The sequence below is a fragment of the Crocodylus porosus genome, unplaced genomic scaffold (genome assembly GCF_001723895.1).
Source record: "Crocodylus porosus isolate Cpor-Errol unplaced genomic scaffold, CroPor_comp1, whole genome shotgun sequence".
Classification (NCBI taxonomy): domain Eukaryota; kingdom Metazoa; phylum Chordata; order Crocodylia; family Crocodylidae; genus Crocodylus; species Crocodylus porosus.
Genome location: NW_017728909.1, coordinates 52,565,215 through 52,589,742, shown reverse-complemented (window position 1 = coordinate 52,589,742; position 24,528 = coordinate 52,565,215). Strand labels below are relative to the sequence as shown.

Sequence of the window (24,528 nt, the reverse complement as noted above, 5' to 3'; positions counted from 1 at the left end):
GCTCCCTGCTGGGGCCCTGCAGCCATGCATTGCGGCACTGGGCCTCAAGCCCCACCCGGCTGGGCAGCAGCCTCAGCCTGTGCCTGCCCCGGGTACAGACCTGGGGGGTATGGGTCCCCCCTGCCCCCTGGGAGTGTGCGCAGCAGTGGGCAGCTGACCCAGCTGAGTCCACAGCAGGGGGGAGTGGTGGTAGGGGGTACCAGCAAGGCTCTGGGTGGACCAGACAGCACCTCTGGGCTCACTTTCCCTTAAGGCACTCAGACACATCGAGGCTTTCCCTCAAGTTGTGCTTCCCTGGGTCTCCACTCACACAGGCACCCTGGGGATTTTCCCTACCTGGTGTTTCCTTCCACCAGGCTGCCCCAGTCCTGCCACAGTCCTTTCCCCAACCATTCATAGAGGCAGTTTATCACACTCTTACTACCCCCATCCCCAGTCTCCAAGCCCAGAGGGGAATCACCTTCCTGCTCTCCACCCTAAAGAATTTGTTCAGCTCACTCACAAACTCCTTATGCTTGTTTTAGGGGTCTGCTCTCTCATGTTTGACCCTTCAGGTGCTCTTCTGACCTCTGGCCCACCCATGAAGGCAAAAACAGGGTGGGACTATGCTGCAGGCTCTTCCCAGCCCTTTTCATGCAGTGTGCGCCTCCCTTTTCACTCAGGAAGGGAGACACTCCGGTTTTACGGGGAGTCTCCCAGCCAAACCCAACTGCTTTTTGAATCCTGCATCCCCTCGCTGGGGATAATCTGAACTACAAATATGGTGCCGCTGTTGAGATAATCTCCCTCTAGCGTTCAGGCACAGTCCAGTGTAGAAGGTAAGTGCCCTTTAAACTGCCTGTTACGCTTATAATTACCCTCACTCCCCTCCCCACTGCAGTTGGAGAGAACAGGGTTTGAGGGAATCCCAGGCTGGATGGGCGAAACCCCCAGAGGCCTAGGTCTCCTCCCATGTGGGCAGATGCCCAGCTTGGGGCCAGCCAGCCAATCATGGATGGCCCAGCAATGACCAGCAGGCTGGGAGGCATGTTCTAGCCGCCCCCACCTTTTGGCCTGGGCCAGTGCAGCCCCCGCCTGCCCTTCCCAAATCAAGAGTCAACGTCTGTTCTGTTTGTTACCAGTTCAATCTACACAGCTGAGAGAAACCTGCGAAGATAGAATCTATCCCACCTCAGGCTTTTTAACTGTCTGTACTTAGCCTGTAGGAAATGTGATGCGATAGATTAGAAAATGATAGAGCCCTATACTCTAGATGTCTTATAGATTCACTCTTTCCCAATGAATGTGATAAAAAAAAGAAACCAAGAGAGCGAAACTAATGTAGGACTATCATTTTTTATGTCACATGCCAGACTATAAAAAACAGGTATTTACTATTTTTATACTTATAGCTTGCTGAGTTTTGTACTGAAGAATCTTTCAGTCTAATTAGACACAGACAATAGAGTTCAGAGAGAAATGATGCATGTTAAAGATGGTGAAATAGACAAAATGGAAATGATTTAATGTAACAGAAAATCTTAATATTATAACCCAGACTATGGTTATAATATAACCTACTAAGAAACCTACTAAAATTAATTGGTTGCTAAGCTAGCTTTCAGAAACAATGCATACTGCAGCAACAGACCAAAGAACCCATCTACCCCCCAAAAATCACAAACTAAGGTCTTACTGAGCTTTATAGTTGAACTGAGGACTAGAAAAGTAAGGAAAGCAGGGGGTACATCCATGTCTTGGCACAGGTAAAAACAGCTGAAATAACTGTAGGTAGCTGACTGAAGAAGTTGTCACGAACCCTACTGTTTTGAGGTGCTCATGAGGTATTGTGCATGCTTTCTTGAGTTTGTTTTACTGATATGGCATGTGGGGTATCATACTGTACTCATTTACATCACTTTTATCACGGTATGGATTATGTTATGCTGCCTGTGTATCACTATAATTTTGGACATGGTTTAGTCAAAGGAATTGAGGAAAGTACTTGAGGAAAAGGGAGTAGCCAAAACTGCTATGTACTTCTTGGCACTGTCTAACTAAGAGCAATTGGCACTCCCAATACAGCAAAGTATTGTCTGCTTGTGATGAGAAAGGCAGCTGCACAATAGCAAAGGCATCTTGTAGAAATGGGCTAGCTAGAGGAATTCCAGAAGCCCTAGGAAAGAAAGACATTTCTTAAAGATTTTGAGACTCATCATCAGCAACTGGGACAATGCTGATAGGGGGTCTGTCTTGGTACTTAGGGACTATCTATGATATAGTCATGGTTTTTGGATTATTCCAAACTTTAAGGGGATTCCAAGTCCACAGCAATGAGAGCTGGCAGGATGAGCAGGAAGGGTGATTTCTGGAAACAATGGCAGGACTCTCAGAGGCGCTAGATTGTAACCAGATGAGACGATAAGACTCTACTTGTGTTTGTTGTTTTGTCTTCAAACTTTGTCAGTTTTTCTTGTGTAAATATTTTCTCCCATATAATAAATACATTTGTTTTGCCTCCTTACCAACTGCTTGGGGTAAAGCACGATCTCAAGATGATATTACAGGCAGCCCATTCTACAGAAAGGGGTACCTAAAACACTTTCACAATCCCAAGGAGAAGCTACCTAAAGCTGATAGATTCCCATGCCACAGCTCTGGTATCCTGTATAAGCGCAGTAGAGTTAAGAGTTGCAGGCATAAGGAGTTATCCCAGGGCAAACCCTGGTCTATTTCTTGGGACAAGCAGTAGCACAGTGGGAAGATGCTGGGTCTCCAGACATGTTTGTGACAGGAATTGAAGGCATTTCTGAAACTGCATTTTCCTGCTGATTCAAATAGTTCAGTTTAAAACTAGAAGCTCTTTGACAAACTACATTCCCATTCACCTTCCAAGGAAAAGTAAAGTGAAAGTTTAAAACTCTAGGATCCCAAGCGGAACCTACCTGTGAAGGAGAGTGCACAAACAAAAGCCCTGAGGTGCCTAACATGCTGGGCAGGGGAGGTCAGGAGAAGAGAAGCAGCCAGCAGCAACAGACAGGGAAAGTGAAAACAAGCAACACTTACAGCCAGCAGGCCTGCAGCTCAAGACTGGAAGGGAGGAGAAGCAATCACCACACTTCCAGAGCAACATCTCACTCTGGAGGAGAGAGGCTGCTCAGAGGTATTTCTGGCCCCAGAGCGCGGCAGAGGGTTGTAAGCTGCAGAGAGTGGAGCAGCTGGCAAGCAAGTGTTGTGAAACTTGCCAGAGAACCACTGTGGGTATGACCCTGAGAAGGAGGCAGGCGAGGCCTGCACACACAAGGCTTCTGCTAATCCCTGGAATGGAACGGCAGCTGAGGGTCCGGGGGACAGGCCAGAAGAATTGCTGGTCCAGGTTAGTCTCGCTGCGCATGGGAAAGATCCCATTGGGACTATGAATGATCATGAGTAAGCTGGGGCAGGCCTGTGCTGAGCAGTGACTGAACTAGCTGATTTCTTTTGTTGTGACTGGGACATGAGAGCCTGACCCCAGGTGAAGGGGCATGGACTGAGTCTGGCAAAGAGACTGAGAGCAGTCAGGTTTTTGCTTTCTTTTTTTTTTTTTGGATACCTGAGTGCAGGCCAAGGCCATCCCTGGAAGGGTATGCACTTAACCAAACCCAACGGTCACCCTGGCGGCTGAGGGTGGAATAATAGACCAACAGCCAGTATTAAGACCTGGCTGCAGAGAACCATCTGGAGAGGTTAGGGGAGGTTTGGAGCCCCACAGAAGAAAGCAGGGATTGAGACCAGGTAGGATAACCTTGGGCATTGCCTCCTAACAATATAATATCATCAAAGTCGTGGCAGATGAGAAAACATAAGACCAACTTCCTGGCAGACCAGGTGATCCAAAGCCAACGTCCACCCTGTCACCGCCTCTAGGAAAACGAGCTCAGGGCAGTGGCAGCAAGCCCTATAACACCTACAGCAGTCACACTACCAATATAATTTTCCTTTTGTAATTTTTTAATTGAAAAATTGTAACATTATAATGCAGCTAAGACACAAAAGGCATGATCAGTATGGAATGATTTGCCAGATTTTTGAAAATGCCACCTGCTGCTAGTTTTGAGTTGCATAGTAATTTTTTAATGTTATTTTTTCATCAAAATATAATGGCTTTTGAAAGCCATTCATATAGAAATCTAAGCAAAACAAAGTAAAATATGACTTATAATAGCAACAGCTCCATATCAACATTTCAATAAACCTGAAATTATAAAGTATGTAAAGGCAACTTATGTTCAGAAGCAGATTGAACTATATTTTTCTATTTATCCAAAGCATGAATTTAATATTAAAAAAAAAACCTTTAAAGAATGTTCAAGGAAAAATTGCTGACAAATCTTTTAAAAGAGATTATAATGCAAGAACAATTCAAATTCTCCAGAAGAATTTAGTAGCAATAGGAATTTTTTTTTAACTGTAAGATATATCGTTATCAGAAATAGTGGCATGAAATGAGAAGTAAAGCTAACTTGTTGTATATTAATAAAAAAGTCGAGTCATAAGCTGCAAACAGTGACATTGCCTTTCTTTAAATTAAAATAGTAGTTCTTCCCAACTCAAATCATAATTCTGAGGTTCCCTCCTTTCCCACTAGGCCTGCATGATATTGTAGAAGTGGACAACAGGCTACTTGATATCAAGGAAGGGACAACATAGATTTGGTCATGTATTGTAGTTGTATCCTTTCAGAAATGCAAGCAAGCAGCCAATTGGAATTACTTACTCAATTTCCTGGACCAGGATCTAAATTTGGGAATCTTTTCCTTGACTGATTTTCAACCCTTTATTATGATACAGTACTTACTGATAGGTTGGTGCTGTTTGGAACATACTGATCTTGTTCTCCCAGTAGTACATCAATCACTGGGTGTCTGCCATTTTTTATAATTATTTCTCTCCGTTTATCTTGTACAATGGGTCTGCACAAAAAAGTTGTCAATACAATATTTATTATATTCAATTATTAGGGCATATCATGATAAAATCTTAAGGAAGGAATTCTAAACAGCATACAGCTATATTATATATATATATACACACACACACACACACACACACACACATACAGCTATACAGCATACAGCTATATATATACACACACACACACTATGGAAGAGATGAAAAATGAATTCATAATCTCTTTAGAGGTCCATGTTAAAATCTCATCCAGAATATTTCAGACATAAAAAAAGTCAGCATTTGTTATAAAATCATATGAGTCCTTTCTTTTTTTGGGGCTTTGGAAACTCTTTGGGCTATAATATGCACTCTATAGATATTAAGAGGACTTATAAACAAGATAGGTCCCAAAGCAAGGAGAACTTTTTTATTTTTGGTCCTCCATTGCCTCTGGTATGCTCACTAATTTGCAGATGCATATTATTTTTTCTTCTTCCTATGATTACTTTTCACAATACTTCATTTGATGAATAGATCAGTCTGTCACAGAGTCAAGATGGGGAGCCTTGAGAAACAAACAAAATGGCAAAGAATACCTAACTACAAGTAACAGAACTGTAGTGACCATACTAACTTGTAATCAGAGACCATGGTAAAACTGAGCTATATTATTAATATAGTAGACATATGTAACTGCAGTTCCAAACAGGACCAACAGCAAATAATTGCAATTTTATCTAATAGCCTACTGAATCACCTTTAGCCAAAAGCCCCCAAAAGCCCCGCTGAAGCACCTAGTCTATACGGATGTGGAGCTAGGCTGAACTAACATGCTGCTGCTTCCATAGACACCATTTTTTCTTACCACACCTGTCAGTGCCCTATGTTAATCAAATTGTAGCCAGACACACATATATTTTTCCATGTTTCTCTTCTCTCCCTGGCTGTCTTGACCAATGGAAGGAAATGAAGAATGGGATGAAACAAGAACCAGGTATATAATAAGCTGCTACATATACAAATCCATGTATTTGGTGACATTCATATTTATCCAATGAAGTATTAATAATCCCAAAATAAACTTGAGCAGCACTCCAACTCTTACAAAGAGTTACAGGACGCATGTTCACAGCTTAACAGTGAACTTTCAAGTTTTGGTTAAAATTTAAACTCCGTTAGTATGATGCACTGCTTTAGGAAAATTAAGTACAAAAATAAATATCATTACAAATCATGGGAACAGTTAGCAAAGTATGACGATTTTTAAAAATTATGTTACAATGGAATGTATGAATTCATAAACAAAATATTTTTCATCAACACTAAAATTTTCTTAAAATTTAAGCAGTCTGTGATACAAGAGAAAAATTTAATCTAACTCATATTAAGTAAGTTCATAGGAAGGCCCACATTTCAATTTCTCTTTTAGTAGCCCTCAAAAATCAATTATTGATATCTTCCAGTGGGTAACACATTACAGAATTGCAGTAAAGCTTCCGTCTGAAGCTTTACTGATAAGCCTACTGCCTGCCAGTTTAAAAGCTCTAAGGAATAAGATAACAATATTAGGAAGAACACTCTGAACATGAGGATGATGATCAACCATGAGGAAGATAGTACCTAGGGACGTTGTAAAAATCACTGGAAGTTTTAAGGATAATTTAGAAAAGCATTTGTATAGGATATTTTAGATAGATAAATGATCCTGCTTAAAACAGGAAGTTAGACTTCAAGACCTCTCCAGATTGTCCTCTGATTCTATGAATTTTCTGTCAAGGAGACCTAAAAAGAAATAAGTGAGGTTTCCCAAGGGCCAAAAACTGATCAATATCATACACCAGGGGTTTTCAACCTTTTTCAATAAGCGTAACCCTAGCAGCTGGACATGGGGTGGGCCTGGGAGGGTAGTGCATGGCTGAACACAGGAATGGCAGCTGCTGCTGCATGCAAAATTTCCCCCCCACCTAGGTGTCTGACCAGCTGAGCAGCACCTGCATGGAGGCCCTGCAGATGGGAGACGCTACCCTTGCCTCACCCTACTACTCATCTCTGCTCTTGGGAGGCAGCAGTGCAGGGTGGTGGGTGGCAGTGCTCTGCCCCTGCCCGCCCATACATACCCCATAGGGCAGCGGTTCCCAACATGGTGCCCATGGACACCACGGATAATACTTCAAAAGAATACAAAGTAAAGCTTTGTATGGAAGCTGCATTTTGAAGTTGCGGATCTAAGGCAATTTTAGGAAATGGATGAGATGATCAGATCGATCTAAATGCTAAACTTTAATATTCATATTGGCTCCTGCTGCTTTTTCTTTTAAATTTGAACGTGCCTTTGGGCACATAGATGGTGGGAACCCCTGCCCTTGGGCCTTCCCATGTACCCCCTGTCATATGCAGTATCATATTTTCCTGCATACACGACACTTTTTCCAAAAATCACTGCTGCAAACTGGGGTGCATGTTTTAAGCAATGAAATATGCTAACAGAAGCTTCTGCAGCTTGAATCTCTGCTGGGTCAAAGAAAAAGTAACACTGCATGTGCAGTGAACAACTGTCATATAAAAGTATAATGTATAAGGATATTTATAGGCTGGCTTTACATGCAGAATATAAATTTAATATATATTTAGATACATTTCCAAAGCACTCTAATTCTATTGATATGGATGGTTGTTTGAAAAAAAACCTGCCTGATACTTGCTAGGCAAAGCCAATTTATAAACTATCCATTTATATATAATATATTACATTTCTGTATTATATCAAGTATATTTAGGTAGGCTACCATATCTAATGGTTACTGAAAGTGTGGTGGTTTATTTCTCAGGAAATAATAATGGTCCTTTTCTAGCATAACCTTGTAAAATATACTATTACATATTATGGTAGAATATTGATAGCAAATTTGTAGAATGTGTTTATATTATTTAACAAATCAAAACAAATTGTCATGACAACACAAGCTAAATTAATTTGTTTTCTTGGACAAATTCCATTAAGCATTGTGTTTACTGTAAAGGTTTTACTTGAATATACAAAACAATAAGCTAGAAATGTATGAGAAAATTTGGGAGGTACCAGACATTAGGATTAATATGTGGAAACAGATATCAAAAGGAACATTGACAAATGTTGTATTGTTTTTGTAGATGTTTAAGTACTAAATAAGAGTCTTCTGAATATAGTAAGAAGGCAGGACAGGGTGGTACATTAGGGACTCTTTACAAGTGCACCTGGGGTGTGGGGGGGGGGGAAGGACAGCTTAATTAGAGCCACTATAAACTGCCCACAGCGTTTTGTGCATTCAGCATCTCGCGCTTCAAAATGGCAGCAGGGGTGCTAAATAAAGCTCATTCGATAAGCTTTTGTTAAAGTGTTCCCACCACCATTTTGAAGCATGGGGATACTAAATACACAAGATGTGGAAGCTGCTGGAGAGTTCTAATTAGCACGCTCCAGCAGACTTGATTGAGTCTGCTCCGAAATGCTGTAATTTTACAGGGTCCCCTCATGTCTACAGCACTCTTAAAGACTAAATCATTCAGAAATGCATAAGCTTTTGTCAGTGACGGCCTACTTCATAGCATCTGACAATCACCCTGACCTTGTCTTCTTCCTGGCCTCAGGTTACTATGCCTGACTGCATCTCTTTCAATATAATAAAATAGTCATCTTTTACAAACAGATCAACAAAAATGTTTTCCTTGTCACTCTCTCTCCTTACTAAAGGTATCTAGTAAGTTAGGTGAGCACTGTTATAAAAACTGACTGAAAAATGCCAGGATTTTGGACATTTCATGTCTTGCTCCCCACAAATGTAAAATTTAGACTCGGATCCCACATAGTTTTACATGTGTGATCGACTTTATACACTAAGTGTGATCCATTTGAAGACCAAGGAACATAGAAACAAAGAACTCAGAAGACCTAGTAAGTCATCAAGCATCATTTGTAAGCAACCACATCATTTTCATCCTTTCAATAAACCAAATCAAGCTCCATCTTAAAAGCAGATGCATAGAGTCGACTGATCGATCGATTCGATCAATTATTTTGGCTTACTCCTTTTAGAAAGCTATTCCAGAACTTAACTCCACTTAATTTTTAAAGCTTCCTCCTAATTTACAAATAAAATTTATTCTTGATTAATTCATGCCATCTATTCTTGTACCAGCAATGTCCTTTACCTTAAATCTCTCTTTACCCTCCCCGGTTTTTACTCCCATGATGAAGTCATAGTCATTCTTCTTTCTGGAACATGGGTGACCAGAAGCGTACAGTTTTCCAGATATCTCACCAATGACTTGTCAAATAATCTCAACTGAAAAACCACTGAATTTTGAGACATAAGAACATCAATATGTTTTTGCAAGATTAAGGCCTTAACTCTTACAAATGAATGGGGCTTACTGAAAAAGAAAGTTACAAGTGTCATATTATTTACACATCGACTTCTACTGAAATCCATGCAGAAATGTATGGTATACATGTAAAAGGTAGTTGTTTGGTAGACGCAAATCTTATGAGGAATTTGGTATGGTCAAATTCAGATTCTAAACTTCATGTTTGGATTTACGCCTTTATTAATTTTTGTTAAGCAATGTTAAAACATAAAACACAAAAATGTCCTAAGTTAGTTTGGTCAAAACTTTTTTAATAGTCTTCCTTTTAATACAATAAAATACAATTACCTGCAATAGTCTCCTTGTTTGGCAATCTTAGCCAATGAGAAAATGCAGTCAACAGTTGCTAGGTGATCAACCGCTTTAGCCATGGAGTGATAATGCTCACTAAAACAACTGTACAGATATATGGAAAAATGAAAGAAAAATATGAAAAAAAGTATTTCCTATGGATGCACAGGTATTGCTTGAAAGGTAATATTTGTCTCTCACAAGGCTCTTATGGTGTTTAAATTGCAGTGAGTTCAAATTTCCAGCAGTGTGTTAAATTCATAATGTGAGAACTCAATCTTTATCAAGGTGAACTTCATACTCTCAGCATAACCACATATTCTTTCTAAGAGTTAGAGAGCAGGCAAAATTAAATTAATTATCCTTTACATAAAGGGTCTGCAGTTACTGCCTAATAAGCTTGACAAAATACTTCTGTTTATCATACAATGAAGCCTAAACCCTGACTGTCATTCACTTTGACTATACAGTACAGAAAAATACAAAAAAATGCCTTAATACCATATATCTTCAGGATCTATTCATACTAGAAGGTTCAAGGTTTAATTTCCCAATGTGAGTTTGTTTCCTCAATACAGGGGTGAAATTATGAGAGGCATAAGATAAAGTTTTCGGTAGACTCAATCCTTTAGCCTTAATTCTTCCCCAACACCCTCTTCTGTTCTAAGGAAAAGTTAAAGGTATCTACATTTCTGTTCTTAAAATGTGAAACATAAGGGAAATGTAAAGTATGCTAAGAAAGCAGATTGCAAAAAAAAAAAGTGGAAAAGGTTTATCTATAGCAGAACTCTTAATTTCCCACCTCTAAACTGCTTTAGCAGTACAAGTAGGAAATCTGCCAAAATGGAAGTGAGAGAAAAGAACTAAGATAAACAAACAAACAATGGATTAAAAAGGGCAGAAGAAAAGCAAGGCTGATAGTAAACACAACAAACTGTAGATCCAGACAAAGGAACATTAAAAAAAAAATCTAATTCAAAATCCTATCTATATTTTAGTGACAAACTTAATTTTCAACTCTTGTTACTCATGTAAAGCCAACACAACTATATAGGAGGGAACTGGATTCTTTTCAGTTTGTACATAAGAAACAAAAACTGAAGAACAGGTTCATATTTAAATTCTAATCTAATACAAAATTACTAATATAATCTTCTAAGAGATACAGGCAAAGTTGGTGCTGAGGTTAACACCCAAGATGTATGCCTACAGAGGATCTGTAATAGGGTAAACCAAGTTGTTGTAGCCATGACGGTCCAAGGAATATGAGAAAAGCAAAGTTTGTTTCATAATATCTTTTACTGGACCCACTGGATAACTGGGGAGTGATGTTAGACAGTTTCAGACAAAGTGTCCTGCCTCAGGTCTGGGAAAGAAGCAGATACAACCTAAACCAAATCCAGATAAAACAATGACTTTTCTTCAACTCCATTATGTAAATGAAAATATCCTGTTCCGTCTGGATAGCTTACTACCTCCAGCCAAACTACATAGTGACATCTATTATATTTACCCCAACTTTAGGAGAAAGTTAGGTGAGCATGATGTTTTTTCTGTTCTTGAGGTCCTCCTGCATAGCTGTGTTACTTCTTCTCACACAGTTCCTGGGATAATCACAGCTACAATTCTCTGACCCTACTAAAACCTGAAGAAAACTAAGCCAAACTACATAGTGACATCTACCATATTTGCCCAAATTCAAGACAATTTTGAAATTAAGATGACCCCTGATAATTAGATTCTATATATGGAAAATTATAAATTCATCATTTTAAATGAAAATGGCATAAAATTGGAAAGCCATCTTAGAAAAGTCCCCATCACTGCTGCTGCAGAGAAGGCAGCAGGGGGTAAGGGGTCAGACCCTTGCCTCCTTTGCCCACTCCATGCCTGTCCCTGCTCCCCAACCCATGTCTGTTCCCTGCCATGTGCCTCCTGGCCACATGCCCCTCTATGTCTGGGCTGGCCCCCCACCACTTACCCCTGTGCCCGTGTTTGAAACCCACTTGCTGTCTCTCCTATCCCTGTTCCCTCCATGCAGCCTGCCTCTCCTCTTGTCCCCACCTTCAGCCTGCCCCCTCCCCCCAAATTACCATCTGGAATCTGTTACCCTGCCCTGCTCTCCCCACTCCTTACCTTCTGTTGCGGATCTGCTCCTTGTCCCCAGCCTGTCCAGGTTAGGACTGGAGGAACTGAAGCCACAGCAGAAGGTAATGGGGGAAGGGCAGATGGATGGTGGCAGGGGGCAGGCACAGGAGGCAAGGGGTTGAGAGGGAAGACAGCAGGTTTCCCCCTCCCCTCCTACATCAGATGAGCCATTCCAGCCCAGGGGACATGGTAGCTCAGCTCTGGCTTCAGCTGCAAGCCCAGGCCAAAGCCAGTGCTGAGCCGCTACCTTGCCCTGGGCAGGAACCCAAACCCAAGACGAGGCCTTTTTCCCTGCACCCCATGCTGATTAGGGGGAAAGAAAAACCTCTCATCTTGATTTGAGTAAATACAGCACTTCCTGAACTTATGCAAGAAATATATCTGCTTCACCACAGGACATGCTATCTACAATCCTTAGGTTAATACATGCAAATTGAAATGTACAATACAGCTAGTGTCTAACCTAATCTGAAAAGGATCAACTTGAACAAGAAATTTTCATTTAAATAACAAAGCTAAAAAAAAAACATTATTTTATGTGGTATTTAGCTTAGCTGTATCTGCTTCTCTTTAAGACCCGAGGAAGGGCATGTTGCATCTAAAAACCTGTCTCATTTCTTTCCCAACTATAACACTGGTCCAATAAATTATGACCAAATATACCTTGCTGCTTACAGAGAATCTGACCAGTCAGAGACACTGCCTATGGATATCCTGAACATTCACTATAAAAATATTATATTTTGCCTTTATCTTCAGTAATAAAAGCTATGGATGAACTCAGACAGTATTTCAATAGACTACATTGATATTCAAATTAAAGATTCTATATTATAAGCATAGTTCTTTACCTATCCTGCTAATTAAACTTTAAAATAGAAAAAGGAAAAAAAATTGTCTTTTTGCAATGGAATACCTTCATTTTTTATTTATTTTGATCCTGAACACTATAATCCCTGAAGTTAGTTTTTCATTTTTGTTAATAACCGATTCACCTTCAGGTTTTCAATTATGAAAATTTAGATTTGGAGAGGTATTTTGACAACTTCTTTCAGTAGAATTCCACAATATTTAGGAATATCCTTGTTGGTCTTAGGTTTTATTAAGTCTTCAGTTTTTATAACAACATTTTCTCTTTTTCCTGCTTTAACATCAGGGGACAACAGATTAGTTTATAAAGTGGTTTAACTAAGTCATATTATAAGAAATCTAATCAGCAATTCCTTCTTTCCTCTTGGACAAACATTTTCTTTTTCATATATGTTCATAGAAAAAAATCACTGGTTTTGCTTTTCATTCTAAACTTACTCTAAAAAAATTAGCCATTCAGCACTGCAGTCAAGGACTAGCTGCTCCCGGAGCTGATTCAGATGTCTGTAATTTTCTGTAATAAAAGGAGTGTGGAAACGGCTGACAGCTTTTGTGCTGGGAGAGAGAAAAAAAGCCAAATAGGAAATCAAGGTTACTAAGCAATCAATTATGCCATCAACATGGAAAATTAGACTAGTTTTCTTGTTCTCGCTGAACCTTGAAAATAGATGCGAAACAGGTGTTTTTTTTTTATTGGAGTACTAAACTCTATTAATTCCAAAAATCTTTATTTTGAAAAAAAAAGTTCTTGGTTGCTATGGTGCAGTCAATGCACAAAGCTTTCAAAATGTATTTTATAAACATTACATACATGACCAAAGACCATGGCTTGCAATATCCTGCTTAGCAACAGAGGAGCTTTTTTCTATTAAAAAGGCACAAATGGGTGATTTTTTTCTCTAACAGTGACTGTACAAATATCAAAATCACAACAACTAATTTTACCAAGATAACCTTAAAGGGAAATACTTGTTTGTAGGCTGAGCCAAATTTGGAAATATAGGCTGGGTCTTGCAGGGATACTGGTTTGATTTGGGGTCACTTGAGATTTTTTTTGTTTGTTTTGACATTAATCTATAGCTTTTAAGATGTGCATTAGCAATAAGAGATGGGCTATTGCATACACTTTTCTTATCACTACTCTTCAGCAAACCGATAACCAAGCAGCATATAGAGTATATCCATACTGTATCTATTACTGGTAGGTAATAATTAAGACTAGCAGTCCCTTTGCAATTTCTGTGAATCTGTAATCACACATTAGGCAGCCCATTCTTCATTTTTAAGTTGCGTAACAGACTATTTTAACAAAATAAATCTAAAGTAAAAGAAGGAAAAACACCAATTAGATAATCCACTCCATCTCTGTTTAATTTACCAGGGCAAAATATCTTAAAACATCATATTAATCATCAAAGCAAGCAAAGCTTGCATACATGAAGTGAAATAATATATTACTTTCATAACAATGACTTTATCTAGATATGCAAATATACATCCTTATATGACAAAGCTAACAGTCCTGAGTAAATATAAAAGAGCCAACATAACTGAAAGGGGTTATTTGAACATATGTGTGTGTAAACATACACATACGGAATGCAAACAAATCAAGAAAATAATCTGGACAAAAATATTATGTTGGATGTTTCTGGCAAGCTTAGAAAGCATAATACTGTAGTTAAGTGTCTATCTACTTAACTGTATCTTTGAGGAACTCAGCTTTCCAATATTTTACAAATTATATAACAGTAAAATGTTTGCTGCCACTTCGTTTTGTTGTTGTTTACAAGTTGGGCAACAAGAGAAAACACGTGACATCTCTTGATTGCAAATATAGTTTTTTGTCCAAATATGCAAATTTGTCCAAACTCGTCTATGCAGTAAAACAGATCAAAATAAAACTAAAATATTTTACATACCTGCTAACCTTAACCCAATCAGAAGGTACAGAAGATATAATGGAATTCTTGAATTCTATCAAAAACTAAAATAAATAAAAATGCACCATTACATGTGAAAGATATGATAATCAGTTTGAATATAAATCAGTTGGACTACCCAAGGAGGGTAATGAACAGGGGATTTATCTCACCAAATACACCCACTTCAACACTCTCCCTCTAAAGCATCCACTCCTGCCACTGTTGAAGACAGGACACTGGTCTAGATGAACCATTAGTCTGACCAGGTATGACATTTATGTTAGTTATGTTTATAAAACCAAATTCACTATATACATAAAAGGTGTAGAAATGGCCAGGAACTTCCCAATGGAATGCACTCCCATCAGACATCAGTTCACCGAAACAAATATTCTGTGGAAAAAAATTGTTTCAGTGGAAACCAAAACAAGGTTTCCTGCCAGCTCATCTGAACTTCTATCTCCTCAGTTGCCAGGATTTCCCACACCCTGGGACTTCTGAGGTCAAAGGGACCATGTTTCACCTTGAAAAACAAAAACCTTCCCATTGCAGAATCACTTCTGTATTCCAAACCAAAATACTGATTAATCTTACTTCTGTTACATGCTTCTCTTTTTGTTGTTTCTTCCTATAAATACTTTGGTCCTTGCCTTTCAGATAAAGGTCTGAATATACAGTTAGCAACATGTGCTTTATAAAGTTAATGACATCATCATTTAGAAGTACGTATTTTAGATTACATGATCTTTGCGACAGGGATTGTGGAGTTTCCTAGGAGCACACCCCTATTGTTCATACTGTGGGAACTACCAGAAGTAAAACATAATATGCTACTGAATTAGATACAAGAATATACCATGCTTTGGTACAGTTAAGTCAACATCTGCCTAAATGAAGTATCATGAGATGTTCATGGTTTTTTTGAAAAGACAGGCAATGGCTTTGTGACTTGTTACAATTTAGCTTTCATCTCTACTAACTTTTCTGCATTCCATAAGTAATAAATGACCATTTTCCATTTTGAATGGCCTTGTTTTGCTACCTAACTTGGTTATTCAATTTACTGCATTTCCCTTATTTTGAAGCTACCTCTGATCACCTCTCTTTGCTCCTACTTAATAGTTCTTCTCTGTTACTTAAGCAATTGCTTTCATTTACGTGGAGTTAAGTACAAACAATGGCTTCCCCTCCTCCCTAGTTTAGCTTTGCCTACATCCTCTTCTCCCTCGAATATGAGGAAAGGTGCTTTGTTCCTGGAAACGTAGTTTGTCCAGCTTTCAACTATACAGTTGGTCCAATACAAAAAAAAAAAAAAATCACAAAAATCCACCCAAAAGTTATGGACTTTCACACATCACTCAGGTGTATTATTTTTTATGTTATGCCAAGGATATCCATACAAGCAAGAAACATAAAGTCTATGTTAACAATTAAATATTCAAATTAGATTATGGTAGTGTTGGGGTAATGCTGCAGCTGTGACAGTCCAAGGAAAATGGGAAGAATCTTTGTGGGTTATATCTCTGATTCAACCAACTGTTGGATGGGACTTACACAAGCTTTTGGGTACCACTGTACCCTTGAGGAAGATTATCACATCAATTAAAAAAAATCATAAATGGGGGAAAAACAGGGAAAATAGATACAGCAGTGAAGACTGAGGTAAGCATATTTACATACTCTGTGTAATATCTTAGCTGTCTTTAAAAAGTTAATACATAATAAACTTGAAGAAAAAGAAAAGCATTTAAGGATGAAAGGATTCGGTTGCAAGATGAATTTTTAGCAGATGCTGGCCACTTGCAAGGCACCCAGAAAACTCCTATTTTACAAAGCTTCTTCAGTATACCTGATGTCATTTAGGCATACAGACCTTCCCAGTTCATAAACACAAACTAGAAACAACCTCAAAACCAGGCTTATGTACCAAGTGAAAAGAAGAACGGCAAGAAGAAAAGTCTTCAAGTACACTAGGGACATGGCTTGCATCACTGTACTTCCCTGAGGAAAAACTTCAGGTTTTTCACCTACTACAATTACTGGCGTTCTTAAACAACATTAAACTAGATTCAATTCAAGCAGTTGTAAGCAAGAGCAGAGCTTTGCGGAGACATGAAATTGAGAAGATGAAACTGATTTTTCAAAAGCTGACCTCAAGATTATTAATTTAACTATTTTATAGCAGGAAGCAGAATAGACATCCCACATTATGTTACTTAAATGAAATCAAGAACTCAAACACATCTAACACAATCATCAGGTTAGTCAATTTTCATTGCTAACCTCTATAGTGAAAAATGACTGGAAATTTTCAGGATTTCCTTGAAAACACCATTAGAATTAGCTTTTCCTTTAATCCATAGCTCCTTTGGATATATGCTTGCAGTTTTTTTTTTAATTGCGCATGAAACATTGTTTATGCTATATAGGAAGCAATAGTTCTCAAGTGCAGTGATTATTGTTCTAATCTTGGTATGAAACAACCAACAAAGCTATCACTAACTGGACAACCCCCTGCCCTGTTTAATGCCTAAAATGAATTACGTTAGAGGTCTGGAAACAGAAGATAAGATTGCTATGGGTGTAACTTCATGTATTTTGGAAAATATCTGCCAAGTGGATCTTCAGCTGAATTCCAAGAGCAACTTGTAATACTGCTGAGTTCAAATGAGCCCAGCAAGGTGCCTGTCCAGTTTCCTCTTGAAGACTTCCAAGGTTGGAACTGTCCCACCCCCTTGGGAAGTCTATTTCAGATTATGGTCACCCTTATGGTAAATAAGTACCTCCTTGCATCCAACCTGAAATCATCCTCTAACAGTTTATGGTCATTGCTTCTGTCCTCCCTTGGGGTGCCCTAGTAAACAGTTTTTCTCCCAGGTCTCAATATTCACCCCTTACACATGTATAGATGGCCACCAAGTCCCCCCATTTTCTCTTCCCCAGGCTGAACAGTCCTGGATCCCTTTATCTTTCCTCATAAGGTTTGTCCTCTAGGCCCTAAATCATTCTTGTGGCCTTTCTCTGGACCCTTTCAAGATTCTCCACGTCTTTTTTGAAGTGCAGCGCCTACACCCAGAACTGGATACAGTACTCCAGCTGGGGACTCACCGGTGCAGAGTAGAGAGGAAGTATCACTTTCTTAGCCCTGTTCATGACACAGATGTTTGTTTGTACACCCTGATAGTCTGTCTGTGTCCATCTGCTGTCTCTCGTCTTAGACTGTAAACTCCCTAGAGCAGAGACACCTTTTTATTTTACACTTGTAGAACATCTGTTTATCACCTAGCACAGTGGGCTCCTGGTGCATGATTAGGGCTTCCAGGTGCTAGAGTAATACCAACACATGTACCTAGATGCACCACCACAGGATGGGAGAAGAGAGGGACATATAAGTTTCAATCAGTTCTTCAAATATTACTGTCCTTTTCTGTACAAATCTCAGTGCTGCATTTCCTGATTCACTAAAAATATAGCAATCAGAAACATTCTTAAGACCAGGATTCTTAATGCAACCATGTAATAGGCTTATACATGTAAAAATATAGCAAATGGAAGAAAAGTATTGTTGAAACAAACTAAAAAGCACTAAAGGTAATTTCCACCTACCCCTGAAAATCACAAAAGTAACTGCAGGGACAGAAGATGAATATTCATAGTCAATAAAACAAAAAGTGGTGATATTTGAGTAATGCTATTCAAAAATACAAGATGACAAAACTGGGTACCAGCTGCACTCTTCTCTCAACTAGAACTATATCTATTTAATACTATAGATTAATCAATCTTATGTTAATTAAATGTGCATTAATTTAATGTACACTTATCCACAAAAGAAACATCCAGGTGATATTTATTTTACCTCCTGTCCTGATACTGTAACATAATTTGCAGAAGCATTCTTTATTAATCTACGTATTTCTTGCAGATGTAACTGGATCTGGGACAGTACATCCTGGATCTCCTCCTTTCTCTTCCTGATGGTAGGAAAGTTTGTAAGGTCCTTGAACAATTGGGTTTTATCTCCAGTTCTAGTTATAGTTTAAAAAAAAAAGAGAGGTTTATCCCATAATTGTAAAGTTTTGATACAAATTTAGAATTGTTTTTATTTAACACAGACCCCTGTTTTTCTCCATTTATAATATAGCAAGGCATTAACTTAACTTTTCTATTTGGTTGTTCATACATCAGAAAGACAACCATACAGGTCTTGTAAATTTGTTAGACATTTATACTATAATGTGCAGACAAATATTACAGAATCATAAAGTGCCTCCTTCACTCAGCTTGGGCCTAGCAGGGCAGGCTTTGGGAGCACAGGGGAGATGAGTTCTATCCCTTTTTGTTTCATTACCTTACCTCAACAGAGCCCACAGCTGCAATTACAGGGAAACCCTATTCATCCCCAGATTGAATCCTATCTATGTAGAGCTTTTGGATTATGTCATGGCTGTGATATTTGATATCTGGAGAGAAAAAGCCCAAGGCTGTTTACAAATGATAAAAGTTAAAGTAGTTTAAAAAAATCTGTTGTATCAATCCAACATCCTTTTCCATGAAAATGAAACTAGAACTAGAGCCAGCAGTCATGCAGATAACATTGAAATGAGCTCTGATTCCCAATTACATATGCATATTATATAAGAGAAAGTAAAGTCAGCATTTTAAAATACAATACTAATTTTTAGAAACAATTTTTGTGCTGATTAGATCTGCTTCCATTGGAATGAGAAGAAAAAAGACAGCTGCTAGCCAGCCACCGAGTGTGAAAACTGTCACTGCCATGTGCTAGCTGCCTACTGAAATCTAAAAGTACCAGTTTCCAACAACAACAGAAAAAACCCAGCTGCAGAGCTTCAGCTATATTAGACTTTCCAGAGATCTGTATTTCATATTACTTTTTAATGGGATTTTGTAAATGTACATATACACAGCATAATAAAAACAACACCCACACCCTAATGTTTATATGTATATACACATGTACATATACATGGTGAACTGTGAAAAGGATTTTATTGATGTATATATGAAATTGGTACAAAACTTTTAAGTGCATAGCAAAAATGTTGCACTCTGGTGCATGCAAGTACTTTCTGTTTATACTCTATTGTACAGAATTTCAAATTTTACATTTAATCTTTTATTAATGACACTTTTTGCTTCTCTCCACCTTCAATATCAAGTTGTCTAAGTCACCATGAACACAGTGACAAAAAAATAAGAACTAATTTTTAAAATTTCTAACTACACTAGCCTTTCCATCAATCAGGAATCATTAAGTCTTATGGTTCATAACCTGCCAGGATTGCTAATGTATCAACAGAAGCCTGTATTTATGCAGATAACACTGAAATGAGTCCTGATTCCCAGTTACATAAATATGCATATTAGTTGTCCAATGAGATATGCAGATCAATTGCAACAGCAAATATTGATAGTCCCATGTCTTGTACTAGTATATTTCTTAATTCCTGATACGTTGAAAACTTTTGTGTAAATAAAATCTTATTTTACTCTATTTATAATCTCTCTGAACAAAGAGACTAATTCTATAACTAACAGATGTGATACAAATGTAATACAAATATGATATAAATATACGATAAATAAATATAGTGTACTTATTTAAGCGTATAGCCTCAGAACTGAAAAAAATACTTATCAGAACATAGTGCAAATGATCAGTGCCCCTTAAATGCCCAGCACTGTGATACTAACAGACTCAGAATTTACTAGAACCCCTAATTTTCAAAACCTCTAACAGCAGTTCCAACAGTGCCTCGAACATCAGGAGAGCTAGTCAGTTTTGAACCTCCTAACAATACAACAGTGATAGGGCTCTACTTAGGCAGCATTGGTTACAACAGTACTAACAGCTCTGAAACTGATTCACGGGTGCACCAATAAAGAGCTTCTTGTTAGATACTGATAGACAATTATTCATGAGGCATATCAGCCAATACTGATCCAATTTATAGGAGCACACCCAGGCAGCATGGAGAGCAGCTCCCTGAGGGTAAATCTGTGGAAAGGAAGGGGCATGGGGGCGGGGTGCAGATCGAGGCCCCAGTGGTGAGGGAGGGAGTGGGGCAGAGGCAAGGGGTGCTGCCAGCCAAGGCAGTGAATAAGACCAGGGCCGGGGCAGGGAGCAGGACAGAGCCACATGTGGCTCATCCAGGGGATCAGCATCCCAGCACTTAAAAAAGGCACCAGGGGTATTTGAACTAAAGCTTGTCAAATGATCCTTAGTTCAAGTGCTGTTGCCACCATCTGTAAGTGCAGGGATGCAGAGCCAAGCAGGGTATGGGTGGAGGCGAGCTGCCCACTGTGGCTTGGGGCTCTTCACCCTGCTGCCTTTCCCCAAGGAGCCACATACTGGCTGCACAGCCCATGTAGCTCCTGGGGAAAAGGCAGCAGGGTAGAAAGCCCTGAGCCCACAGTGGGCAGCCTGCCTCAGTCCCATGCACAAATCCAGGGGGGAGGGGCACATGCCCCCTCCATTCCTTCCCTGGGGGTGTGCGTAGAAGTAGGGAGCCGCCCCCCCCCCCTTGAACGATCCATCTGCAGCCCCATCCTGCTCTACACCCTGGCCCCAGGTCCCATTCACTACCCTAGCTAGCCAGCACCCCCAGCCCCACTCTCTCCCTCACCATGGAAGGCCCCTGTCTATGCCCCTTCCCTCCCCTCCTCAGACTTAGCTGCAGGGTGCTGCTCTCCAAGCTGCCCAGCTGCATTCCTAGCCACATGCATGTTGCAGCTGCATGCATGCATGTTGTGCCCAGGGGCCCTGGCCAGAAGGCATATTATATTTATTGGTCACATTATCGGTTACACCAGCCAAAAAAACCCTGATAGCCAGTAATGTTAATTTTACTTTTATTGATGTCAGTCTGATATGGCACCCATATATTGGTGCACCTCTACTTCTAATAGCCGTTCTTCAACCTTCACTGTTTCTGACAATATTAAAAAGAGTACAGTTATGTTACTAGGTAGACAGTAGGGTTGAAATGCACTATGTACATAAAGGTTAAGTATAAACATTGCACTTCTACCAATGTAAGTGGTCAGAACCCAGTCTATCCCAGTAACAGAACAGAGTATGGCGCACACAGATTGAAAATGGCAAAACCCAATCTAAGATTTGTCCCCCACTTTCCCCACTCCAAAGGGTAAATGTGTGCTCTGTTCACTACTGATCTAAACTACATGGTTTACAGATAAATATAACTTAGATCGATTCCACCTCAGGCTTTCTGAATGTCTTTACCTAGGCATAGTGGCAAAAGCACTAAACCAATATACAGATAACCAGAGGGATTTTATTACAACTTGATATGGGTGTAATCTTATGTGGTTAAGAGAACTATGCACTTCTCTAATATGCATACAAGTGAAGTGTGCTGTATACTTTTCTTTTATGACACGTGCAAAGCACCTCAAAACAAATTAAGTAAGGTTGGTGGAATCATCCATATTTTACTACTAAGGAAATACTACTAAAGTTTATGTAAAATTTCGCCAAGGCCACACAGTAAATTTTGTAAGGAGCCAGATACACAGCCTGGAAGACACCCAGTTATATGGTCAGCAATTCTGAATCAGGGCACTGTTAGATCCTTTTAAGGGTGCTGTGGGGTGCTAGGCAATATTAGCAAACACCTACACATGATTCACAATATAAAATGCAAAGATTTCAATTAGGAAGCTGTAGGGTCAAAAATGTTCTGACCTGTTGTGGTCTTTCTAAATTCTTTACCACTGAAGATTTGCTCTATTATTTTTCTGTAGTTAAAAACTGAGTGAAAGCTAACATTTTCAGAGGGGTGCCTTGAATCTAATTGAAGGGTTATCTTCAGTCTAAAAGGGTGAGGTCTATTTAATATATACAGAATCATAGAAAAACAGGGCTGGAAGGGACCTCCAGAGGTCATCCAAGCCAACCCTTCTACTCAAGATAGGATCACCCCTATTTAAACCTTTCCAATCAAGTGTTTGCCTAAGCAGCAACCAGCCTAAAAATTCTCAGGAGTGGAGATTCCACAACCTCTTTAAGTAATGTTCCAATGCTTAACTAGCCTCCTACTTAAAGCATGGTCATATATCTGTTCAACACTAAACTAAAGCTGGACATTATTAAGGCTGCAAAGTCAAGAATCAAAATGCAAAGGAACCTGCAACTGTAATTGACCCCCTTGTGCCGCTAACATTATAGTCACATAGGTAGTCTGTACTGCTCTGCATCGGCTGCCTCCTAGCCCAGAAGCTGAATCATCCCATTTGTGTTTGTCTGAAGGAGCACTGCAGAGATAAACTGTGTGTCAGCCTGCCCCTAAGCTAATTTGCCCCCAGCCACCATGCCATGCAGATGCAACAATGTCACTGCCAGTTTAGGAGGTAGCATGGAGTGCTTTTAGGTGCTGTGGCTGGGCAAGATCACTTTACTATGTAGACAAAAGCCTATGAGAAAGTCTTTAATGATTATAAAATTTAAAAAAAATTTTTAGACGTCTGCTGCCTCTGAACTTGCCACTGTTCCTGCTGCATAGATCATGTTCCTAAACACTGTCATCCCCAGGCTCCTAAGATTCTTCCCTCATAAGCTCCTGGCCTTGCTCCCTCCTGCCCTGCACTGATTCTGAAGAACAGAAAATGTAAGGAGCCAATCTTCTAGCATCTGCCTCCCTTCTCCATGCTGGCTTCAAGCCAGAAGGGACGGATATAGAGACAACAGGAGAAAGATCTTCCCTGATTGCAGTATTTGTGTCTGATAGGAAAAACTTTAGAGAAAAATCCTCCTTAACTCCTTGCAAGCTCAACTGCTCTATAGGGATGATGCATAACAATCCAGTCATTACATAGAAGTTGTGAGAATATACAACCTGCTCAGCACAGATGGGATCTTCAGAGAATATAGTTCCAAACTCCAAAGAGTCCCTACTGAGCATGTACAAACTGAGATTTTTCAAAGGCTTATAAGGTTTATGAGGTTACAGAGATGTGGTGGGATAGCTGACATGACTGTAGTTCTTTCATGGATGGGTATAACTTGTTCAGAAAGAATAGCTGGGGGCGCGGAAAGGAGGAGGTGTTGCCTCATATATAAGAGATGTATATGTGTTTTGAGCTACAGCGTGAAGTGGAAAGTAGGCTTGTTGCAAGCCTCTGGGTAAAGGTCAGAGGGAAGAAAGTAGTAGGGGCATGTCATAGTAGGTGTCTGCTATATGCTACCAAACCAGGAGAAGGAAGTGGATCAGGCCTTCCTTAGAAAATTGGTGGAAGTTTCCAGATCACAGGTTCACTAGAGTTTAATTATGGGACAAAAATACAGCAGTATTTGAACTTTTTGACACAGATGGCAGAGAGGCCAAATAAGGGGAAGCTCTTCTTGACTTACTGCTCACAAACAGGAAGGAACTGGTTGAGAATGTGAGGTGGTGAAACTTGGGTGGCAGCGACCACCAAAATGGTAGAATTCAAAACCCTAAAGTAAGGAAGGAGACCAGCAGAATAAAGACAGTGGACCTCACAAAAGCAGATTTTAGCAAACTCAGGGAACTGGTGGGCAGGATTCCCTAGTAAGTCTGAGGGGAAAAGGAGTCCCAAAGAGCCTAGACCCTGTACTTTAAGGAGCAGAATGCTTTCAAGGGGCCAACTGTGTGACAAACTTCTGTCTGCACCAAAAAAGGAATCCTACAGGAAGTGGGAGCTTGGTCATATCACTATGGAAGTCTATAAGAGTATTGCACAGGCATGCAGGGAGAAAATTACAAAGTCAAGGCACATAGAGTTGCAGCTAGTAAGGGATGCATCAAGCAATGAAAAGGGATTCTACAAATATATCAAAAGAAAGAGGAAAAACAGAGAGTAAGTCTTGTTTGGAATTCAGAAATCAATCTAGTTACAGATGATTTAGTGAAGTGTGATGTATTTACTGTACTTACTCAAATACAAGGCAGGGTCCCCCCTCCCCACCGCT

At 39.5% G+C, this 24,528-nt stretch overlaps 1 protein-coding gene across 1 annotated transcript in view; it reads right to left on the bottom strand.

Annotated features, from left to right (window-relative positions):
• Window positions 1–24,528, bottom strand: part of MSH3 (mutS homolog 3) — a 217,380-nt gene that overhangs the window by 55,936 nt on the left and 136,916 nt on the right. Inside the window, exons 14-18 of the mRNA XM_019532309.1 lie at window positions 18,409–18,577; window positions 14,547–14,611; window positions 13,063–13,179; window positions 9,604–9,711; window positions 4,817–4,931 (exon numbers count right to left, since the gene is read on the bottom strand). Of these exons, the coding sequence (XP_019387854.1) occupies window positions 4,817–4,931; window positions 9,604–9,711; window positions 13,063–13,179; window positions 14,547–14,611; window positions 18,409–18,577 (574 nt within the window). The remainder of the gene's footprint in view (window positions 1–4,816; window positions 4,932–9,603; window positions 9,712–13,062; window positions 13,180–14,546; window positions 14,612–18,408; window positions 18,578–24,528) is intronic.